The sequence below is a fragment of the Haliaeetus leucocephalus genome, unplaced genomic scaffold, assembly GCF_000737465.1.
Source record: "Haliaeetus leucocephalus isolate CR32 unplaced genomic scaffold, Haliaeetus_leucocephalus-4.0 Scaffold702, whole genome shotgun sequence".
Taxonomy (NCBI): domain Eukaryota; kingdom Metazoa; phylum Chordata; class Aves; order Accipitriformes; family Accipitridae; genus Haliaeetus; species Haliaeetus leucocephalus.
This window is the reverse complement of record NW_010973138.1, coordinates 4,409,317-4,433,830: the sequence shown is the minus strand read 5'-3', so window position 1 is coordinate 4,433,830 and position 24,514 is coordinate 4,409,317. Positions and strand designations below refer to the sequence as shown.

General features: G+C 37.5%; 1 protein-coding gene across 1 annotated transcript in view; it reads right to left on the bottom strand.

Moving 5' to 3' along the window:
- Positions 1-7,767: 7,767 nt before the first annotated feature.
- HLCS (holocarboxylase synthetase (biotin-(proprionyl-CoA-carboxylase (ATP-hydrolysing)) ligase)) overlaps positions 7,768-24,514 on the bottom strand; it is a 127,841-nt gene continuing 111,094 nt past the window's right edge. The window contains exons 7-11 of the mRNA XM_010580339.1: positions 17,308-17,375; positions 15,551-15,711; positions 12,322-12,436; positions 8,445-8,658; positions 7,768-7,936 (exon numbers count right to left, since the gene is read on the bottom strand). Coding sequence (XP_010578641.1) covers positions 7,768-7,936; positions 8,445-8,658; positions 12,322-12,436; positions 15,551-15,711; positions 17,308-17,375 — 727 coding nt within the window. The remainder of the gene's footprint in view (positions 7,937-8,444; positions 8,659-12,321; positions 12,437-15,550; positions 15,712-17,307; positions 17,376-24,514) is intronic.

The window sequence follows — 24,514 nt, the reverse complement described above, 5'->3', positions numbered from 1 at the left end:
GTTACATGTACTGAGCATAGCTGAAGGTCAATGAGGGACAGACTTGTGTGTTCCTGGCAAGCCACGTGTAACGGTACCTTCAAGGTCAGGAAAAAAACCCTACATCTAGCTTCCGTGCTTTGTTGTCACAGATCAAGCTCTGGTGCCACTGAGAAGACATGTTACAGATCTTATTTTTGTTATTTTATAGTGTGCAACAAAATTAAATGATAGGTGTTATATGCAGAGATTTATATGAAGAACATTTTTTTCCTCAACCCCTCCTTCTCAAAATACATTCAAGATTTTTTTATCATTAACTACACACTCTAGTTTAGGTATTTTTGACAAACTGTGTGAAACCTCACATCAACTCTCCACCTACGTGTTAAACACCCTGACAAATGAACTTTGTTTAAAGAGTGGTGATTTTTAGCATCCATAATGCATCTGTACTAACTAAGCAGAACTCAGTTTGGAAAAAGCTTATTTATTAATTATCCAAAAGTTTTTAAACTAAATAAATCAAACCTAAATTTGATTTATTTAACACAGATTTCAGTGTTCTGAGATTGTTACCACCATTTATCTTGACAAAGAACGATATGACAAATTAATACATACAAAGATACGTATTAAAGGGTTACAGGTCTTATCATGGCAAATTGGGACAAATCCCATAGCAGGAACTAGACACTATTCCCCATAAAATGTTGTAATAAGAAAAAGAAGCTTCTAAGCTGTGTGTTCCACTAAGTATTCTGGGAGAAGGCTGTGCAGATTTTCAAACCAGCTAGTCAAAAATACATCTTAATAATAGCACCAGAAATGTTTTCTTTATAGTCAAGGGAATAATGATCATTTATGCTTTATTTTAAACTTACCAGTAGACTTCTGAGGTTTGAAACGTTCACCTTTTAACGCACTGAACTTCCTTAAGCATAAATCTCATTGTCAACACAAAGGTAAGATTAATATTTGACTGATTCATGCACTTCACAAATAATGTCAGTGGACAATCCGAATACGGAAAGTCAAAAGTCATTGCACAACCACAAAACCCAAAGTTGCACTTGAAGTAAAGCAGAGTTTGAGTACATCGGGAACTGAATGCCTTGCACACATCTCAATTTGTGCTAATAAACTGTAGCAAGAGAAAGGCATACAGCAGACATTGACATTTTGTCTAGCCTATTAGGAATAGATTTCCCCCCTTTTTTTACTTCTTTGTAAAGTTTACAAACAAGGAGACATATGGATCTGTGTGTGTTTAATTGATAACAGGCAGTCCACTTTGTTTTTTGACCACTTCCCCAAACACTGTGTGCTCTTGATGAAACAACGAATGACTCCCTAAATAATAGCTCTAAATACCAACAATGAAGGTTGTTGTAGATCTGAGTCAGCTATACTTCGCTGTATTTCTTGGCCCAACTCAAGGCTAATTTACACTTTTAAAACTTTCTCTCTTTTATCAGACTCTCTCTATAGAGACCTTCACTGAAGAAAATGCTTACCTGGCTTGTGCAATACGGAAAAACAGTTGCTCATGGATTGCACCTTGTCAGATACAGATGTAATGAAACATACTTTTAAAAATTACATGTTCTCCATCTTTTATATGCAGCAATAATATTCAGTCACGTCCTCGTATGTATGAATATTTATTGCTATGAGTACACAAAAATACTTTTAAACCATATGTTTCAAAACAATTTTCGGTATTTTTATTGCTTCCTATTAAAGGCTTAACAGAGAAGGCTTTATTATGAATTTAAATTGATGTTGACTTGGAAGCTCACAGTTGTCTGACTTTTCATTTGCTAAAAATGTATGAAAAATATATTTCGTGATAAATAAAAAATACCTGATCAGCCATTACCAGAATACTGCCTTAAAAAAAAAAGCAGAACCAAACCAGCATATTCACTCACTCAGTATAACTGTGCTCCTTGGTTTGTCTAACGCTAGAGAAGTTAGCAAGTCTACAGAAATGTTATGAATGAATATTATTGTCATTCTGACTTCATAAATTGAAGCGATGAGACACAAGTTGGTTTTACAGTGGCTTTGGTTAATAGCCTTCCCAGCCAGCGTTACTAATAAATGGGCCCAACTCCTTAGAAGATGCAATTATGCTGACTTGTATGTTAATTTTGTTAAATTAAAACCATGCCCTATAAAGGAGTAACTGACATATTGTTTGCATCATTAAAAAGAAACCTGATGCACAACTCTCATGCTACACTTTTCTGTATACCTCATTAGTGACATTGCTGCACACAAAGTCAATCTGGTGTATTTTTCTGTTCTAGTAAGTACTTGTCACTATAAAAACATGTTTTCAGGAATGTACAAATTAGGCTTCAGTTAAAAAATGCCATTGATATTTTTCAGTAAAATACCACAAAATATTTTTCCAGCGTCTACCTTGTTATTCACACTTCCAGGCTTTATTCAATGAGCCCGAGCAGAGGAGGTGTTCCATCATTCTCCCACAGATGTTTTACAGTATGTGATATTCAGGTACATGAACTTTCCCTGTTAGGCAATAATGAATCAATTATGCATTCACATATGATAATACAGGGTAGGCTTTAGAAAAGACCTGTGATTAAAAAAGCAAATGTGTGAAACATTTTTCCTGCCATTCCAAAATAGAAACAGCAATTGCATGTTCACATCTGGAATGTGGGTGAATTATATTGAGAGAAAAATACGACTTCTAGTCAGTTAAACTGCAGATGTTCATAGCACAATCATACTGCAGAATGCGGCACAGCCACTGACAGTGGCAATGTTTTTAATAATTGGAAAAAATTGTGTCACAGAGATGGAGTATCAATTGGAATACATTATGAAAAATAACCTCATTTCTCTCTACTGTACTTGTTTGAGCCACTACAGATACCTTTGTCATGCGACTTGGTAGGATTTTAACTCTTAGGGGAGTTCAGATCTAGCAAGTAAATGATATGGAGAATAAGAGAGAGAAAGAGAGTGAGAGGGGGAATATTTTACAGAAATGTAAAGTTGGAAATGTTAATCCCATACTGAGGTCTCAAAGTTTTTATCCTATTAACAGAAACACTGCAACGTAAATAAGGTGATAAGCGAACAGACTTCTCTCCCAGTCGCAGTAGCCCTGTAATTTGAAGAAGAGTATTAAAATAATTTAACGAAATTAAGCACAGTGGACAATAGATGTAAAATTGGAGAATATATCACTGAAAGAAAGTGCAAATGAATGGGAAACCTGCCAGAATACCAGTATTTCTCTAAAAATCACAAAACAGGACACCAAGTATTTTTTCAACATTTCATACTTCAAAGAGAGAAAAATTTATTATTCCATTTTTTTTCTGAACATTAGATTTTGCTTTTTTTATATGATGCAGATAAAAGCTATTTGGCAAATGTAGGTGAAAAAGCAAGCAAAACAAACAACCTATTAATGCTCAGAATTATATATGTATTCCCTAAAAATGTAAAGCATTTTTGCTTATTTATTATGTAAAACAAATCTGTTAAAATATTAATAAAATCCTGTAGCCAAAGGAAAAGTGAGTTGGATTTCTCTTTTACTACAAAACACAGGGTTTCACAAGGAATAATGTTGCATATTTGAAAATTTATTTCAATTGTCATCTGTACTATATTTGACAGTTAATGTACTATAAAATACAAGGATTCTTTTTATTACTGTATTTTAGCCATGTTGCATTTTAAAGGAAGACTCTTGGAGAACTGAAAATAACACAGAATCACTAATGAAACGCACTAATGCAAGATACTCAAACATGACATCAGTTTACAATTCTTCCCTGTAGCTCTTTTTTTCTCAAGTGTGTGATACATGACTGCAGCCCGCGGCAGGCCAGCATTTTTTGACCTCTGTTCTTTCCTCAGTCCAGATTTAATTTCTTTGGTGTCTGATCAGTGTGGTGCATCACTGCAGTAAGTTATGCATGCAAATGCTTTTATCAAACCAGTTACCCCCAGGAATCAGCTCTTTGTGGCACAAATCTTTTTTCATGACAGATATTAAGCTGTACTTAATTTTTTTTTTAAATATATCTACTGTATATTCCAAAGTAGTTGCAGAGAGTAATTTTTTAGACTGCTGATGTCTTGTAGCTGTATCAGAAAAAGCAAAGAAATAAAAAAATTGTTGTACAATGAAGCAGCATCATAAAGAATTAAATGCTTTAATATTATTTCTAGGTAATAGCCCTTGAAGTAGATTATTTTTGTTGGATGTATTTTAAAAATGCTCTGAAGTCTTATAAAACCTTTTACTAGAAGTGAGATGTACTGCTTGAACTCTTAAATGTTAAGTACATTATTACTTTTTCAAATCTTTGGAAACAGCATCGGTGCTGACTGGACACAACCCGCTTACTCTTTCTGAACACAGACACGTGCCAACACACCCAGCCTGCTCAGCAGAAGTTTTCCTATCAATAAACAACCTCGACAAATATTTTCACAATGTGTAATGAGAAATGTTATAACAGAGTCCAGGAGGAAAAAAATGAAGTCACAGAAATATGGACACTGCAATAAATGTTTTTTGAAAGCACTTCATCAAGAAAATAGTTTAAGATATGACATCAGCCTCACAATGAAAGAGGTGTTTTACTAATCTAGACAGTGAATGAAATTAAACATTTTCAGTGCATTACTTCTGGATCTGGAGTTGTCTGATTCTCTCCATACCTATGTCCAGAGACACTCTACACCACATTTGTCTGTCCTACATAAAGAACAATAACAACAACGATTTTCATACAAAAATGTTGTGGCTTTCTGGGTGTGCCAAGTTTGGCATAAAAAGAGTAAGACTGTTGGCTGTGCTCCCCGTTTACCCTAAGGTGAGTGTGGTACAGGAAGGTTCACTGCCTTTCTCCACAGGAACAGCTGCTAGTCAGAAGGACCTTAGGCAGCTGCTCACAATACAATGGGAATTTTCTTTGTGATGTTCTTTGGTTCTTCTGAAGGAAAGGTCGGGTTTGTAACATACGCTTCATCCAACTCAAGGCTGTTTCCTCAAGACAACAGGTAGTTTTGTACACACAGAACAGGACCCTAAAAAGTAGAGGCAAAGCGACACGTTCCCACAGCACCCACCTACGCTGCAACATGTCCACATCTGGTTAGTTCTCATTTGCAGAAAGGAAGTTCAATGCCAAGTTTCTTTCCAATGCAAAAATTTTCAGAATAATCTTACAACTCAAAGTGAGAATAGAACAAGCTTTTCATTAAGAAAGCTATGAAAAAATCCAAAAGTAACAATAGCAACCAGGAAATATTGCAGCATTTTACTATTAAAAACTCATCTGCCTGCTGCTCAGACACTGTGGTAGCGTAGCGGGGTGAAGGTTTGCAGATCCATCCTGCCCTTCACAAAGGGGCATGTTTTATCATTTCCCTCCATCATTCTTTTACAGTACTTGTCCCTAGCTACGGGAGAACGTGTTTAAGGAAGCAATTCAAGTCAAAACCTGAGGGATGCATGAACTGGTCATTAAAAGAAATCTCTACAGGCACTCATCAGTCTATCTGGAATATGAGCGAAATCAGTGCTTCCTACAGGCACACCGTACAGTACCAAAACAGAGACAGTGTTTTAGCTACAAATATCGGATTGAGGTACAGACCTAAAGTTTTGTAAAACTCTGTGGCTGGAAAAACAGTACCAGAGCCATGCTTTCCACAGCTGACCTGCAGCAGCATACATTGCTCATAAGCTGCTTGAAGAAAAAAAGTGAAGATGCACAAGGAATGGTATGCACACACACACACATTTTTTCATATTATGTATACATAAATGGTCTCTTTTTTTTATTTAAACTTTTTAAACTCGGACTCAAGTTTCATTTGATTATAATATGCATCAATATTTGATTCTGAAATAAATGTAGTTGCCAAAAATTAACAGCCCAAAGCAGTTTGGAAAGCATCTGGTGGGAAAAAGCAAAAACTGGTGTTCATGTGTATCATTTTAACGATGCCAATTAACAGCTGTCTACACTCCACTGTACAGTTCTATGAAATATTGGTGTGCAGTCTCATATGATGTGGATCATGGGGGAAAACAAAACAGCAGGGTACGGACAACCAGGCACACAGACAAATCTACTATGATATGGAGCATAAAATCCTAAATGTAATAGGGACAACTTAATTTCTAGCACTTGCTGCCAAACCACCTAAACCTTAATATGTGAGGATTACTCTAAATTACCATTACAGACTAGTTTCCTTGTTTTAAGACTTCTTGGCTTTGTAACTGAAACAATCTACTAACATGTTCAGATTGTTTATGAGGTGAACTTTAACCTAAAAACCCCTTTTCTGGCTAGCAGACAGAAGTCCTTTGTGGAAACCAATTTGGCTGATCCACCTTCAGTAGGGACAAGGTAACGTAATAAGCAGTGCTGCCTATTGAGGAAATGAAGCTGGCCACATCACACCTACGACAAACTTTTCATTTGCAGAGAACTGTTTGAAGTGCTGTGGTGGCCAAGCCTCCTGGTGCAAATTTGCCTTGCCCGGGAGAAAAACCCGACAAGCTGCCATCACACGGAAGATCCCGCAGGCTTTCCAGTCATGACCAAGCTGCTGCACCTAACCTGGAACTGTGCAGCCAGCCCCCAAAGCAAGCTACTTTCAGGTCAGCAGATGTTAAACTTCTTGCTTTTAATGGTTAGCAGCAAAACCAGATGCCCTGCTTGGGGAAAGGGGGTGACAACAGAAACAATGGAGGAGAATTTGGACACAGGTTAGCTGCATGTTTTCTCTTTTTCACTACAGTAGTTGTTTACGGCAGGGATTTTAAAAGCTGGGCATTTTCTCTTATTTATTCGCTTAACTTCATTGCTATTACATAGAATTGCTATTAAATTCTAAACTACTAGGACTTCCCTCTCCTGACATGGGATTCTACAATAACCTGGATAAGAAGATTGCAACTAGGTGATACGCTACTCCGGTGGGCTATTCTTATGGGGGTTAAAGTGTCTTGGAAGACTATGATTCAAAGGAGATATGAGTTGATTTACTCGGATCCAACTGTCTAAGAAGAGCAGCATACAAATAATTTGGATAACCATCCACAGTTCTTAAGTGCTGATGGAAAACTCTCCAAAAACTCAAGGTGGCCATGAGAGAGTTGCAGACCTGAGACCAAAGCACAGGATGATAAAACTGTTGTACAGGCCCACATGGAGAAGAACCAAATCAGCAAGGCTCTACATTTAGACCTGAACTTAAACACAGTGGTAATCCCAGTAATTCAGAAATATATGATGAGCTCTGCCAGCTGTTTCCATTGCAGACAATGCATAAACCAGAATTTAGTTTAAAAAAACACAGTAAAAATGTAAATATTGTAGTGCATTGTGCTAAAGTACAACAAAAACACAGAGACACAAAAAGGAAATATTTAGCCACTTCAATTTCTCAAATACAGTGTGTAAATGAAGACAAAGTTCTGTTCATTGCAAAGTATTCCTTTGCAATCAGGTTCCTTTTAAAGAATAGATGCTTACAAAGAATGGCAACATAGATGTGTTTTAAAGTTAATATGAAGGAATAAAGGCCTTCGACAATGACAGAATTACCTCTTCATAACTGTTGAAGTTATCCGTGTCAAAGAACAAAGATATCAGAAAATCAGAAGAAAAAAATCAAGCTATCCACCACCCTTCCCACCTTTAAGCAAGTTTAGCTGCTTGACGCCAAATACTAAAAAGCCTCCCTCCGCGCTGTGAGCTCTGAGGACTGTTAATGCTTTGGGACTATGAGGTTTCTCAGCATGTCAAAAGAGTTGCCGTCTGGGTGCACAGACTCTACACCCTTGCCTTCTTCATGAACTTGAAGGAATCCATAATCATCTATCCCGACTATCCATGCAATCGGGCCCTCCTCATTGTGGAGACGGACTTGCTTACCACTGAAAATAAAGAGAACCAGACGGTTAGGAATTAATTAGTGGACACTGCACAAACAATTAAAAATAACTTAGAGGACTAATGTCTAGCAGAATATTTTTATTTCCCACTTCACTGGTTCTTTACAGAGAATGATCTTCAGCACCATTTTCTACATGCTTTAACTTCTTTCTGTAGAATTAAGAGAGTTGGAATTAACCCAAAGAGGTTTTTTTTGTTTAATGAAAGACATGAGTACACCAGTTTCATCACTAGCTAAACAAATCATTCCCAGTTCCCTTTGTTTTGAGCTGATACATGTAAAATACCTAGAATCATTCTTTAACTCAAGCTAGTCCATTGATTTTACTATGTGCTGTTTTTATTATCCCTTAAAAAATTACATCCTATTTGGGAGTATATTTTAACTAAGTCACTGGTATTAAAGGCAATCTACTAGAAAAAGATAAAATATCCAGGAGTTCTTTCCAACTTTCTTAAAAGAAAGTTTGAGAAGAACATTATACTTACCTGTGTACCCAGTACTTGTAGTAACAGGGAAGAACTCCATTGGGCCCTTTCTCCTGAAAAATATCTATAAGCCTCTCTAGCACAGTTACAGTTCTTGCAATAAGACAGTCTGCAGTTAAAGGCTTCAGCTTTGTACCCTCTTCCTTATTAAATTTTGTGATGAGATCATTGATGCATATGGTGGGGTTGCTGTTATTTACATTAATTCCAAAGCCTGAAGAAGACAAACCAAAAGAAGAGAACAGGATCTGTAAATACCAACACTTTGTTACCACCAGAAAGTCAGTACTTTATTCAACCACTTGATACCGTTATCTCTAAGGATGTTTCCAGTAGCTGTTTTTCTTCAGTCTCTTACACCTTTAAATCTTCCTACTTGTGTAATTACAAATCTTAGTCCAGATTTTACTTGTTCCTTGCCCTTAAAGGGCCTCCTCAGAATTGTAGAAGCAAATCCAGTGCAGTCTTTCAAAACAGACCACCCTATCAATGACAGTTAGGAAGATGGTAAGTGGTAACTTGCACGTTGCTTACCGTAACATCAAAGTGAGAAATTTTTTTACTCCCTAAAAGCTGACAGGTCATTAGCTAATTGAGAGTAAATCACTGATCATACTCTAAGATGGAGTTTTATTTTTCAGTCTAAAATTTAATTCAGAGACCTCTCTGTTTACTCCAGTTAGCTGATTGTATTTTCTGAAAATTAAGCCTTTTTACTCAGCTGATAAGCCTTGTTTGGCATGCTCTGAAAAGCCCAGAAGATTTAACTTTGCTGTGTAAGACTCCAGTTTGCTTAATCTGTCTTACCACAGCATATCCTCTAGAAGCCTCAAGTCTCTCACTGAGATTTCTCCATAACGTTGGCAGAATGCCTTTCTTATTTAAATATGGCTCTTGGGGCCTTTTTTGCAGCCTGCTGAAACAGGCTTCGAGGGATGTAAAGAAATATATTGTATTACCTGTTTATTTTTTTCTCTCAATAATTTGGATTTTTCTTTCCTCAGACATTTAGGATAAAACCCCTGTCTATCAACCGGGTTTAGACATGATATACCTCCATGTGCAACAAGGTCCAGATACACTGTTTTGTAAATTTGCTACTAATGAGACTATTTATGTATGGAATTAATTTGTATTAACTGTGAGGAGAAGGATCTCTTCAGTGAAAAGGAGGTTTTGACTTTTAACTAGTCAGAGAATGCATGCAAAGAAAGCCACAGTGATACCAGTACCAATACATCGATCCCATGCAAATGAAGTGAAATGTATTATTGGAAAGGTACAAAGAAAATGAACTGGAAAATATAATGTGCCATGCCAGCAAATCCCGACTCAGCTGTTTACACTCAAATACAGTACAAGTGAAGAGAGAGTGGCTGCGGCTGTTAAGCTGTGAGTGGTACTGTCAGGGTGCGTAACGGGGCCTTGGGGCTCAGGGCACTCAGGCTTCTATGTATGGACATCACTACTTGGCAATCCAAAAATTGAAACAGACATGAGAGACATACTGAGATGATGAGCTCAGCTGAGGTAGAAGAACCTGGGGATAAATGCAGTGGCAAAAATGTAGCCAGCTAATTTGAAAATTATTAGGTGCTCATGACTCTTAGGGCATCTCTGCATTGCCTGTGTGAGAAGAGAGAAAAATAAACATTTAGCACTGATCTTGCAGTGTGCTGATGTGGCTAATATATCTTCCAGTTCTAGAGCTAGTCCTGCCTTCAGCATCTGCGCACTGTTTGGACATGCCTTAGCTGCACACAGAGGCAGACAGAGCTTTTGCAGGTCAAGCACGTTGGCTGTCCCTTGCATTCCACTTGTGTTTGGCTACCTACGTCTGTTCCGAGTCTGGCCCTGACATTAATGAAGTATATTCTTCTGCAGAACTCTTCTTCCAAAAGTCCCATAACAGTTAAGTTCTTAAAAAAAAAAAAAAGATTTTTTAAAAAAAGATGTTTAAAAGTATAAATGTGAACTGCATTGTCTGTGAGGCCTTGAGCACATGGTACAGGTGAAAAGGCAGGTTTGTCTTTTGCCATATTCTTCTGAGGTACTTCTCAGAGCAGTGAAGCCATGTAGATGATCTTTGATTTTGATCACTATCCTCATATATGGGATACTCTTCATGAGTGCCATGTAAACAGGGAGGTAAGGAATCTACATGACTGTAGAAAGGGGATGATGCATCTGGCTTACCTTTCCTGTTGTGGAAGTTTGATCTCATTGCTACTACTATTACAAGAAGTTAGATGTCACGAATCACCCCTACTACTCTCAGTGACATACATCACTGAAATGATGGAAAAGATCCTTGGACTAGTATGTGGCAAATAAGTTTCAATCTTAGAAGCTTCCAGGTGAAAGAAAGTTGATGAAAATGTACATCATTGTATATACCTCAGACCTACCGCCACCAAGATGACTCCTGTGGACATCAGAGAGAATGCATACAGGAAGTTTTCATTTGAATTTGAATGGTTTTGTGTTTAGGGCAAGAAACACAAGATCCAAACCAAATATGTAATGTGCAAAGAGATATTTGATAAGAGGAACTATTTTTGGAGCCATTTTTGCTTCTCTTGTGTTAACCAGAACAGGCTCTGGAAAAACATATGGAAGCAGTAAATGGTTGATGGGGCACAGAGAGACTTTTTAAGTGTCTCGGTGCAACTTCCATTCTGTACATGTAGATTATTTACAAAATGTGGATATAACAATTGAACAGAAAATTTAATGGCTGGGCATGTTTCACAGAAGGAGGTGATGACTACTTCAACTGTTTTGCTTGTTTGCGCCTTAAAATTTACAGCACCTTGACAGAAACGATATCATGCCCACACTCTCTTTGCAAGATACTTTACTTATCTACTGTGCTACATTCAAATACAAACCAAATATTATCTTCTTCTTTAACCTTTTAGACTTGCTAAGGAATTTTCATTTAATTTTTTAGACATAGCAGAGAGAATTATTTTTGGAACCAGAACCTAGAACTCTGCTGGCAGGTCTCTAAGCATGTCTGACAGATCTGTGCTGCTGCTGGTTAGGAGAAAAATTTTCCTTAACAAATAGCAGGACGGTTATCAGACTTGAAATGATAAAAACATCTCAATACTTATTTGTGGACCTAAATATCTCCCCCTGTTACAGCACTGAGACTTGCTGGAAAATACATATACAGTCTTTATGAGATTGGCTGTGCTACCTTTTTGGAACCAGCTTTCCAGGTAGACAGTTTGTCTTCACAATGAATAAGCAGATTGTCACGCTTTGCTCCCTGACCCAGCCTTCCCAACTACTTTGCAAATTTTACTTTTTGAGAGAACTAAAGAAAATGATTAATTAATCAAATCATTACTTCACTGCTGCTTCACTAGCAATATTCCAGTTTCTAGACAGGTATCAACAGAAACAAGTTATGAATAAATTTTAAAAGGATGAAAGGAGAAATTAAAACATTACTATGTGTACATAGCAATTTTTGTCCTGATTTAAAAGGCATGTTCTTATTTAACTATTTGTCATGTTGAAAAGAAAAAGAAAACTGAAAAAATTGATACATTTTTCAGTACATTCTACTAGTTTTGCAATAGATTAAGTAGGACATTTTCCCTCTCTCCTGTAATGCTCTTTCTTTGAACTCCACTACATCAGCCCAGATGCTTCCATTTACGTTTTTCTTGTCAAGCATATGGAATTATTAAGAAGAATGAAAACATTTACTTTTTGTGCTTCCTTTTGATTTAATATTGTGCTTTATTTCCTTATGCCTGCTGTCGTTATTTGTTCTTGTCCTTATCATTTGAACTCATAGAGACATTAATAACAAATTTCTTCTGAAAAAACAGTGTAGAAAAACTTGAAAATAGACATTTACCAATAAGTATATGAAATGTTGTTTCAATAAGCGTAGAGTTTACCAGAACTCCACCAAGCTTCATAAGATCGCTGTAGTAAATATCATTTGGCCATTTTACTCGCAGATCAATATCCTAAAGAAACAAAAACATACATTTAGAAACACTTTGCTCTTCGATACTGATTATAAGAACATGGCTCATTCATCACTCCATATTCTGTATTTTCTGTACCTCTTTGCCACACCGAATGTGATACTGTCAACTGCTCTTCATAATGAGAACTTATTTAAGTGCTTCACAAATGTTACTGAAAAAGTCATAGTAACATGGTTACATGGTTTACTAAGGAGGCTGGCAGCTGTCAGAGAAAAGTATCTATTTATTAAACCCCCCCCAAAAGTTATGGCAGAAAATATAGGCTTAGGGTGACCAAAAGGGGGACTAAAGATACTAGAGATTTTCAGTCTCAAATTGTGAGGTTTTATAGAATTCATTTCCTTCATTCACGAGTGCCCATTAAAGATTTAAAAGATCTGTTCAAGAAAGATGCAAACTGTGGCAGCTGCTGTGGCTCACTGCTGATAAGGGTCAGGGTACTGTCAGGGTAAGCCCACAGTAACATCGACACTATTTGAGGATCCTTGCAGAAACCAGACAAGGAGACAATGACATCTTGAATTTCAGAAAGGAAATTCAGCAGACAGGAGAAATTCCAGTTCACAACTATGCAAATACTTCAGTAATGTCCTAAATATATTCACGCTTTCGGCAGCTATGCTCAAGCAACACCATGGAGCTGGAAACACAAACTGTGCTGTATGACACCATTCCAGCGCAATAGAGAAGTTTTTGTTGAAACCACAGAACTGAACTGAACTTTGCACCAGCTACTTAAACACAAAAAGAAAGCAAATGTGCTTCCTGTAGTTTGAAAAACTGCATATGACTGTATCCCCAGAGGCAAATTATGGGAGGTGCTCCAGGACTACAAGAGTTGCATTCCCTCCTATTGTAGATTATGAAATCCCTTTACAGGATGTGTGAAAACTGCACCTGGGTCCATGTCTACTTTCCTGACAGATTTAAAGGCCAGAGAGGAGTCCATTACACGTACATTGACAGGAAATACTACCTGATTTTGCTATCAAAGCATTCTAAGAGAGAGTATCACCAATTCGTATTCATTACGGAAAACGACTCTTCGCACTGGGAAAAGATTTATAGAAGACTCTTGAGACATGCAAAGTATGACACAGTTGTTAAACAGTATTATCAGAGCTAAGAAATCTTCCGAAGAGATACTCAGTAGATCTTACTTAGGGAAAACATACACCTGTAAGACACCAGACACTAGCTCTGCAACTGAAGTAACAGCAACCATGAAGAACAACCAGGTCAACTGGGTATTGTCATGACATAAATTACACAGCAGAGACTTTGCCACAAAATGGGGTTACAAGGTACTGCACAACTATCCCCATATTAAAGAAACGATGGGTGTCACAAAATATGCTGGAAATGGAGCACATTCTTATCTTCACTTACTAGAGGTGTCTGCTGTTCTCAGAATGGGAAAGCAAAGCGTTCCCTGGATATAAGGCCCATTTGCATTTGCAGCACTAACATCTGACAGTAAAACTTCCAACTAAGTGGTCAGATTTTCTCCAGGAAGACCCAGAACAAAGGCCCCAGTTGCTGCCTATTTAGCATAGTCAACATTCATGGCAAACCTAAAAATGATGACTGGCTGATAAACTGAGACACAGGTATTTCAGTTTTTTGAATGGAAATCCTGAAATGGACTTTGAGCATAGCGAACGACATTAAAGTGTGTTAAAGTATTACTAAGATTCTGACATAGACCCACAGAGGTGTGGAAATTTGGAGGAGAGAATGAAGCCTCATCTACAGATTAGCCCACTGTTTGCAGCTACTACAGTTTGCATGGCATGGATGTTCATCCAACATAAAGAAAAGCCCTGTGTTACCTAAGTCTAAAGGGGAAATTTAGCATTGAGTTTCTGATAAATCTTTTAATTTCTTGCTTTAACGTATTTGAGTCCAGTCCCTTAACATTGGTTTCATCCATTGTCTAGGGTGGATGTACTATCAAAGAGATTCAGTAGCTTTGTCTTGGTCATAGCAAGCTATGTATTGTATATGTGCTATGTACAGTACTTGCATTATTGATACATACTATTTTTATATTAATATTTAGTACTTCAGTCACCTTTTACCTCTTGAATGGAATAAAATAAAAAATGCCAATGTATACCAGAGTAGGCATACAGAAGCAAAACCACCTCCATTCATAAATTAACTCCTTCCCCAGTCAGACTCATATTTTATAAAACTAACTCTTGTCCCTTCTATTTTAAATGGTTAAATTATTCACTCTAGCCAAATATTTTATATTGCAAATTTTAGCCTGAAGCATTTTGTTTTTATAGTCAAGTTATGAAGCACTGAAGTTAGAAGGTTTTAATAGAAAGGCTGACAGACCCTAAACTACAGCAAAGCTACTGGGTGCCACTATAATAAAGTTCATGTGTAAATGTGTATAAGTCATTGATTTTCTGTAATATAGGAAACATATGCTTTAGTTAACTACTTCTGTAAAATACCAAAGTTTTATAGTTAGCAAATATTAGGAAATGGTAACATTAAAAAGGAGATATATGAGGTGATGAAGAAGACTGGTTCTTCATTTTAATACTGATGACAGGACACTTGATTCCCTCTTGAGAGCAATACTCCTAAGTTCTTGCTTTAGAAATCAGTTTTCAACTTTAAACAAGGGTTGGAAAAATCCTTTAAAAGGGATAAAGTGACCACTGAAACAGCACGAACAAAAAAAGTAGAAAAGGATTTGTCAGTTTTATTCATTTTTCCCTCCTCCCTCTTCCCCAACTCCTTCAAAATCAAAACAAATTAACTCAATTGTTAGACAAACAAAATTGACGTTTTCTTTACTGCTGAAGACTGAGTCTTAAGTTTCATAAGATTATGAGTGAACTGAGTGTAGTATACTTAATCAGCTCAGTAAAAGACAGTATTCATCATATGTATACTAGATTTCTTAAAACATATAAATAATCAAGCATGTATGGAGGCTAAGTTTACCACTATATTAGTGCTGAAGAACTATATTATGCATTCAGTCATTCTACACATAGAAGACATAGTTAAAATCTGAATTTAATGAAAATGGAAACAGGAATTTTGAGATAAATTAGAATGACATACCTCATATCCTGGTACTGATCTAACTGACTCTACCACTGCCAAGGACACCAGGTGTTGAATAAAAGGAATTCTCTGGCCCAGGTTGGAATGTAGAGGAATGGTGATATGTAAAGTGGCTAGTGCACAGCCCATGGGACTGAGCCAAACATTTCCACCACGCCCTGTGGAGGTAGAGAAAAAAATTTAACTTCAACTCAAGAAAAAAATATTTATAAAAAAGATCACTTTGTTAATGTAGACAACTACAAAAGAGAAAGATTCAATAGTATCCATCCAAGAATCTACCGTAAGTCCTGTAATGGAGTTTCCAAACTAATTTTGAAAGAAAAATGGTTAAAGTGCAAAACTTTTCCTTTAAAAAGACAGCAGGTTGCTTAATGTGCATGCTGCTACTCAATTTCCTAGAATGTCCTAAATGACTTGCTTCCAGGATTTTCCTGGTATCTAGTAACATACACATTTCAAAAATTCTTGCTTTGTTTAAGTGAAGAAGTGTTTGTGAACATGTTCTGTGTGCATCTAGAAATCCATCCACATTGGGAATCAACTTGACAGGAGCTAGATCTGTACCAAAAGCCAGGTAACCATCTTCATGTAGAGCTGTGCTCAAAAGAGCTTATTAGGCTGGGCACTGTGTTCTTCTAATAAAATGAATGTGGCTTTTAAATCAGTGCTAGCAGCTTCCTGGGTGTCCTGGTTTTGGCTGGGATAGAGTTAATTTTCTTTCTATTAGCTGGTATAGTGTTGTGGTTTGGATTTAGTATGAGAAGAATGTTGATAACACACTGACATTTTCAGTTGTTGCTAAGTAGTGTTTATACTATAAAGTCAAGGATTTTTCAGCTTCTCGTGTCCAGCCAGCAAGAAGGCTGGAGGGGCACAAGAAGTTGGGAGGGGACACAGCCAGGACAGCTGACCCAAACTGGCCAACAGGGTATTCCATGCCATGTGATGTCATGCCCAGTATATAAACTGGGGGGAGTTGGCCTGGGGGGGATCGCTGCTCAGGAACTAACTGGGCATCGGTCGGCGAGTCATGAGCAATTGCACTGTGCATCACTTGTTTTGTATATTCCAATCTTTTGATTATTATTGTAATTTTATTATTGTTCTTATTATCATTATTAGTTTCTTCCTTTCCGTTCTATTAAACTGTTCTTATCTCAACCCATGAGTTTTACCTTTTTCCTTCTGATTCTCTCCCCCATCCCACTGCGGGGGGGTGGGGAGTGAGTGAGCAGCTGTGTGGTGCTTAGTTGCTGGCTGGGGTTAAACCACAACACTGGGAAAGAGACAGAACTTGCTTATATTTATCTGCAAAAGATTGTGAAAGCCCACATGACAGTTCAGGCAGGTCCTGCAGACTCAAAAACCCTCTATCCCAGAGCAAGTCAAGACCGGGTCTTGTTCCAGTTAAGTCAAAAAGGAGTTCTGCTTTGGAAGTCTGACTTGTATTACACTAAATGTAGTGATGGCAGTTTCCATGACTGGGGAGACGTTTTGGCAGAAACTAGAAGACCACTAAATCATTTCTGCAAAAGCCACCAAACATCCTGAAAATGTTTACTTTGTTCTCTATTAACTTAGGTTTTGAGTTTGAATCCACTGTTCAAGTGGGAGGAGATGACATGAATATTCTATAGATTATATTATCAAAAATACTCATAATGTATCTTTAAGGCAGCTAGGTGACATAAAAGTGTCCTATTTCATATGTTTAATGCACATTTATTAGCAGTAGAAGGAAACTTACTCACCTTTCCCTTGTGTTTGTCGAACAGCAATTGCTATTAAACCCATCTCCTCAGGCAACTCGAACATTAACCTGCCAATTAGGAAAAAAAAACCCCAGGCTTATCAGCTGGAACACTAAGCTACATTCATGAAAATCTAGGCTTAAATATCAGGTAATATTTTATGTTAACATTGCACTACAATTTCTCCTTTTTCAGTTAACATTTATTCTTGACCAAAAAGCATTAGAATGTTAGAAAAAGATTAACTGAAAAATGATAATGTAAAACATTACTATATCTATTATGCTGGAAAAAGTTATAGCTATAGTTCATTTAAGGTGCCATCTGATAACATACGTTTTGTATTTCTTCACATTTTCTTGAAGTGCTTATTTTTTGCATGTCACTATCTTCAGTAAGTGACAACTAGCAATTCTAGACATTTGTTTCTACTTACAGCAAATTTTTGTTCATACTACAGAATATAAAAGCAGCAGTTTCTGATTATTTAGAAAACCAATATGGTGGCAATAAAGCAGTTTAAAAGATACACTATCCCCTGAGAACTAATTATGATTTAACTACAGTAAATAAATCTACACCTTCTGAGAACTCTAGAGAACACTGGCTTATTTTAGGCTTGTGTTCTGCTTTTAAAATAGTTTCACTTAAAAGAATACTAACTTTCCTCTGGGGATAAGTAGAAAGTGCACTTTAACACCACCAAATGAGTCAATGCTGGACTTAAAAAAAGAAGGAAAAAACCCTACTGTGAGAACTTCGTTCAAGCCACTTTAAAACAGATCTGAAGTGTACTACGATCCTCCTCCATTTCACATTTTCAGGAAGACTTATTTAACAGATAAAACAGATATTCAAGATGTTGCCAGCAAGGTAAACCCAGAAAGTGATGTATAGCCTACAAATCTACTTCTAATATGGGCACAAATATCTTCATTCATATAAAAGCAATCTTGTCTTGGATATAAGTGCAGTCCAAATCAGCAAAGGGTACCATTCAAAATTATTTCATCCAAATTTCAGATACATATGAAAGATGTTTCAAGTTCTGCAATCGGGCAAGTATCCTGGGGCAGCAGGGAACAGCTGCAAGTAGAAGTGTCCCCCCATCACCCACAGACACCCGTTTTTAGGCAGGTGACACGCTAAGGACCAATCCATTCCTCCTGCTTCGCAGGTTGAAAAGCAGGGCTTCAGTAACTCTTGGGACTGTATCAGTAGCAAAATGCAAGTAGGATCCCCAAGGTTTCAGAATATCTTTCAAATGGCTGACTTGCTTTCATAAAGATCAAAATGGGAGGTTATTGGAGGGCCCAAGCAAAGTCTGCACCACAAATGCCTTCATTAATTAGAAATACTTGAACCCAAACTGACAGAAGCAGTAACAGGCTCCACGATGTTTTCCCACATTACTCGTGAATCGGTGAGACATTGTCAAAGAGCAACGGCCAGAAGATCTCTTTGCCAGTCCCCTTCCAGTTCATGTGAAATACAGCTTGATAATTCTTTCCTTTGGACCTATAGATTGCACATGGAGACCAGGCTCACCTATCGTCACCAAACTTTAACACTGAAAATATACCTCTTCTTATGCTGGGACCTAGGGGAAAATCCTCCATAGCCCATGAGGCTTCAGCCCTGGCTTCTGGGAACAGTGTGATTTCAGTTACAAGACCAAGTTCATGGTTTTGCAACATGAAAATCTAATTTAAATTTGGAAGGACAGTTAGGAAGAGATTACAGGCTTTGTTGAAATACACTGATTTCTGTTACTTTTCCATTCACGTATTTGTTTTTAAATAGGAAAAAAAAAAAAAAAAGTCATGTGCTGCCATGATGGGAGGAAAATAATCAGAGCAGGAAAAAAAGTTAATCATGAATCCAAAACACAGGCTTCTAGAACAAAGAGATATGATTAACAGAATATACGAATGTAGCTATTAGAGGCTTGGCAGCAGGTAACAACATATTAAATGCAGAGACCGAGTTTGTACTTTTAAGGGCCATGAAGAAATTCTTTAATGGACACAACATGGGGAAGTTGTTAATACCCAGACTGATACAGCAAGAGACAGATAGATTTATTTTTACTACTTCCTGAGATTGTGCTGGAACTACCATGAAGCCTATGATAATAAAAAACCCCACATAACCACCCCCCTAAACTTCAGAGCTTTGTAAATTGTGTGTGCTTGTTAGTTTTTTTTCTGGGAGAAACAATTTGGATTTTCCTTACCAGAAAGTGTAACCGTACGTGCACTTTTTAACATATTGACTTCCCTTCTTTTCTTTCAACTTAATCAGTTGCAGATTTAATGATTTCATTTTTCTGCAGAGTAACTTAATCACAGTGCTCACCACATTTCCCCCCCAAAATTTTTTCCTTCAAGAAATTTTCTGTTCTTTTTTGTACTCTTTAACTAACTTGCTCTACATATTAAGTCAAAAGACCACACTGAGATACAAGAGTAGGGAAACATGAAACATCTGAAGACAAATTTACCCATCAGGAAGAATATCAGACAGCACCTATATGGCCACAGAAGATGATACTAGAATTTTATGTAAATTTTTTTTTTCTGCTTTGAACATTTTTGTGGTATATTCCAAAACGTGAGCAAGACACTTTTGGTATTCAAGAATATTAAACCAGCTGAAATATTAAGAGAGAGATTCTAGCACAATTTTTTATACAAATACCCTCCTCCCACCCTGTAGTGCATACTATGAATGCTGTCAAGAGTAATAAACAATACTTAATTGCTTTATAGAAATTTCAAGTCTAAGGAGAACTCTGTCTTCACGGCTAGTCAACACAATGACTTTTCTTCCTACATGAATGTAAAATGGGAATTGAAACCACAAAAACTATGTTTGAATAATGTTAACGGCCTGACAACTATAAATTTCATTGATGTTGTGGGTTTAAGGTTGAAACTCTCATTAATGCATCCTGCTGTGTTACAGTATTGCAGAGGTATTACAACAGGCAGCATTACATTCCAGATGTTAAAATACCTGGGCACAAGAGGGTAAGTTATGAACAGATTTCTCCCTTCACTTCAAGTTTCTTGTCTGAAAATCTCACTCTCAAATAGCTTGTTTATAGAGTATTATAAAAGCGACATAAAAAACCCTTTCAATTTTTAGTCGAATGGAAAGGAACATGCCTTTTGACCAGTTTCTTGTATTATTTTGGACAAAAAAGTGCCCTGAGCACTTGCTTTACTACTTTATATTCACTGTTTCTGTCCATTATGTCCAATTTGAAAACAAGCAGTGTGCCTACTAATATTTTTCCTAAACTCTCCTCCGCTGCCCTCCATCTCCTTTTCATAGCCCTTAACTGCATGACGCTGTGTCTGATTCCAAGCTCGGTGTGCTGAATGGCCTGCCAGAAGGTGTGCTGGCCAAGCAGAATAGGTAACTCTCGAGTCCACACTGCAGACTGCTTGCTGGCAGCACTGATCTGGGTCTCTCTCTCCTACCTGGAAGCCTGTTTTCATGAGAACTTGAATACCTGGGGGAGCTCAGAGATATGGAGGTCTTCTGTAAAACAGGCAGTAGACTGACTGAGAGCTGCTGGGCCATCATCAGAGGAGAAGCCATCAAGAATGACATCATGGTGGGAGTCTGTTACAGACCACCTAATCAGGAGGAGGAAGTGGAAAAAGTCTTTCTGAGCAACTTGAGGACATCTGCAGATCACAGACCCTGCTGATTCCTATGGGAGACTCCCATCTCCCAATATCTGCTAAAAGGCAAAGTGGGATGCAAGCAATCCAGCTGACTTGTGGGGGATGTTAGGGACAAGCTCTTAACACAAATATCAGATGATCAACTGGAGAGATCGACTTGATCTGCTACAAACAAGGGAGAGCTGACTGGGGAGGTTGTAATCTGGGGCAGCTCTGGCCATAGCAACCATGAACCAATGCTGTTCAGGATCCTGAGAGGAATGAGGAAGGCAAGTAACAGAGTACAAATCCTGGATTTTACGAGAGCAGAATTTAGTTTCTCCAGGGACCTGATAGATGGGATCTTATGAGAGGCAGCTCTGAAGGGCAAGGGAGCTCAACAGACCTGGTCTTTAAAGACAACCTCCCACAGACAAAATAATGGTCCATCACAATACAGAGGAAAATAAGTAGACGAACAAGGAGTCTGGTTTGGCTAAAAAGGGAATTCATGACTGTAAAAAGAATGTAGAAAAGAGATGGAAGCAAGGAGAAATGCTACAAAGGAGAAACACAGAAACATTGTCCAGACAAGCAAGGATAATGTTAGGAAAGCTGAAGCTCAACTGTAGTAGAGATTGGCAAGAAACATGGCAACAAGAACTTCTACTGCTACATGGTAAGAATAAACAAGGAAAACGTGGGCTTGCAGGTGACTGAGACAAAAGCACAGTGGACACACATAAGGCTGAGTTAATGCATTCTTTGCCCTGGTCTTCACCAACAAGGTCTCCCAGGCCTTTACAGATATAGACAGGGTTCAAGAAGAGGAAATACCAACAGTAGAACAGGACTGATCTCATAAATCTCTTGAGAAAACTTGACTCATACAAGTCCATGAGAGCAGATAGGATGCATCTGAGAGTGCTGGGAGAGCTGGCTGATGGCACATCAAGGCTGTTTTCTATCATCATGGTCATGGAGATCAGGGGAAGTCCCAGATGAATGGAGAAGGGCAAATGTTGCAACCACCTTCAAGATGGTCTTTCACAGCATCCTTGTATCTAAGTTTGGCCATTGTGGTCTAGATGGATGCACTACCAGATGAGCAAAAAGTGTCTGGATTTTGAGAATGAAAAGTAATGGTTTGTACGCTACCGGTAGACTGGATACAACCGCAGTTCCTCAGGGGTTTATCCTGAGACCTATCCTATTTAATATCTTAATATCTTTACCAATGACCTGTAGGAGGAAATGGCATGCACATTAATCAAGTTTGGGAATAACATTGAACTATGAGGATAACTAAGCATTGGAACAGGATGCTCAGAGAGGCTGTGGAGTATTTCTGTCCTTGGAGGTGTTCAAGATCTGACTGGCAAAAGGCCTGAGCAAGGTGGTCTGAATTTGTTGTTGACCCTGCTTAAAAGAAGAAGGTTGGACTAGAGACCTTCAGGGATCCCTTCCAATCTGAGTGATTCTTTGACTCCAGGAAATGTACAGAAACTTGGTATCTCCAGTGTTTCCAGCTGTCCTTTAAGTTTGGTTGAAATCAGTCAGAAACTAGCCATTAGCTACTAATTACTAAATTAGCAACTTAGCCCAAAGGCTGTTTACTGGAATCCCCTATCCCAAGTAGGATCCTAGATTAAAGTAATTTTCACACTCTCCTTCTAGCCTAAATATTTAATTTTATCCATCTTCCACTTTCCATGCAGTATTTTATACATGACCAGATGCAATATGCAGGCTCCTGGAAGATTGACTCCCACAGTTGAGACGGGTAGAAGAACACCTAAACTGTTAATCCTACTGAGGCTTATTTAAATGATAGGAATCTTGCCGCTCTGCACTGTTATAACTTTGCCTATATCCAGCAGGCAAAATATGTGCCAGAATACACTATTACATGAATGCGCTCTTCTGTTCTATTGCAAAAATTCATAGCTTCTTTCACTTTATAGTGGGTTTCTCTATAGCAATGTTAGTATAGAAAAGACCATTTAGTGTCAAATTCTCTTTGAACTCCTTAGATACATTAAAGTCCTACATCAATGAGAAAAAGCATTAAGGGATTATAATGTCCCAGACTTGTGGGAAACTAAAAAAGTACTGGAACCTTGGTCTGCTAGTTTATTGTACCTTACTTCAACAAATACTACAAAAAGAAGATTGTCCGATACTAGTCACGACATTTTCAGCAAGGAATAATCTATTGATACTATGAATGACACAGGCTAGCAACTTATATATACTTTTGCTAGTTGGTAAGTCTTTGAGAGCAGTGCACTAATAACAATATAGTTTCAATAAAACTGCAGTATATAGGAAGACTGTAAGTAGGGCAGTCATGTGAGTTATTTTTCAGCTGGATCAATGTTCTAATCTGGCTCACCATAAATGAACACTGCTGTTGGCAAAAGGGAAGCAACAGTAAAAAAGGCCAGTGGATAGAAGGGAAGACTAAGCCACCTCTTTCTTACCACCTATGTACTTATGCTTGATTTAAATTACTGTATTATGGCCTCAGAATAGTGCATGCTTTGCTTGTGGAATTGCTTTGAGAATCAGGCCTGCTGAACAGGCAGGGTAAAACTCTACCATTAAATGCTCATTTTTTCTGCTCACTGCATTTTTCAGCTGGTAATTTTCTTGTCTCTCTATTTTTATACCAGATATTTTATAATTAGTCCTTTGTATATGTTTATAGGCTTTTCCTCTTAAAAAAAGAAAAAGAGAATTTTAAAACACAGTACCATACAGCCAAAGGTGTCAGGAAACATACCCAAATAAGAAAGGACTCCAAAAAATTGGTTTGCCAACAAAATGCCAGTAAAATTTGAAACCTGGGTTCAGACACACTGGTAATGTTCCAAAACTGAAAACTTAAAGAACTTCTTTATTCAGTAAATCAGCTTCTCTGTGAATATCATCAAGACCACAAAGTTACAGTAAAGGAGGGAGTTTCCAAGGGAGATGTGAGGAGAGTTTAGGAGTTTAAGTTGTTTCAATTTTTAATTTGAAAAGCAAAAACCTCTACTGTTTTGAACAATTTATTTAATTTTTTTTTCCTTTAATAAGTAATATTTTCAATTCATGACCTTTCTCCATTTGAAAAAGCTACCTGAAGCATACTGAAAAGTTAACATAGGACAAATGGAAATGAAACAGGTTTCATTAAAAAAAATGAACTCCAGTGCCAAGATTTAAGAAACAGAATAGTTACTGCAATGCAGTAAAACATATTTATCATAACATGTTAAGAATAGAATCTTCAGACTGGAATAAAAAGTTATAAACATATTGATCAAAACCAGATCTAACCACTCTTGTCCAAAGTAAAGCACAGTATGGATGCTATACAAAATTTAAAACATACAGATCAATGCAGCCTGTAGTGATGTCACTTTTAACAGTAATTTCATCACACTTCATTAGATTCACAAGCTCGAGAAGTGAGCCCGTGTGAACCTCATGAAGTTCAACAAGGCCACGTGCAAGGTCCTGCACCTGGATCAGGGCAACCCCCG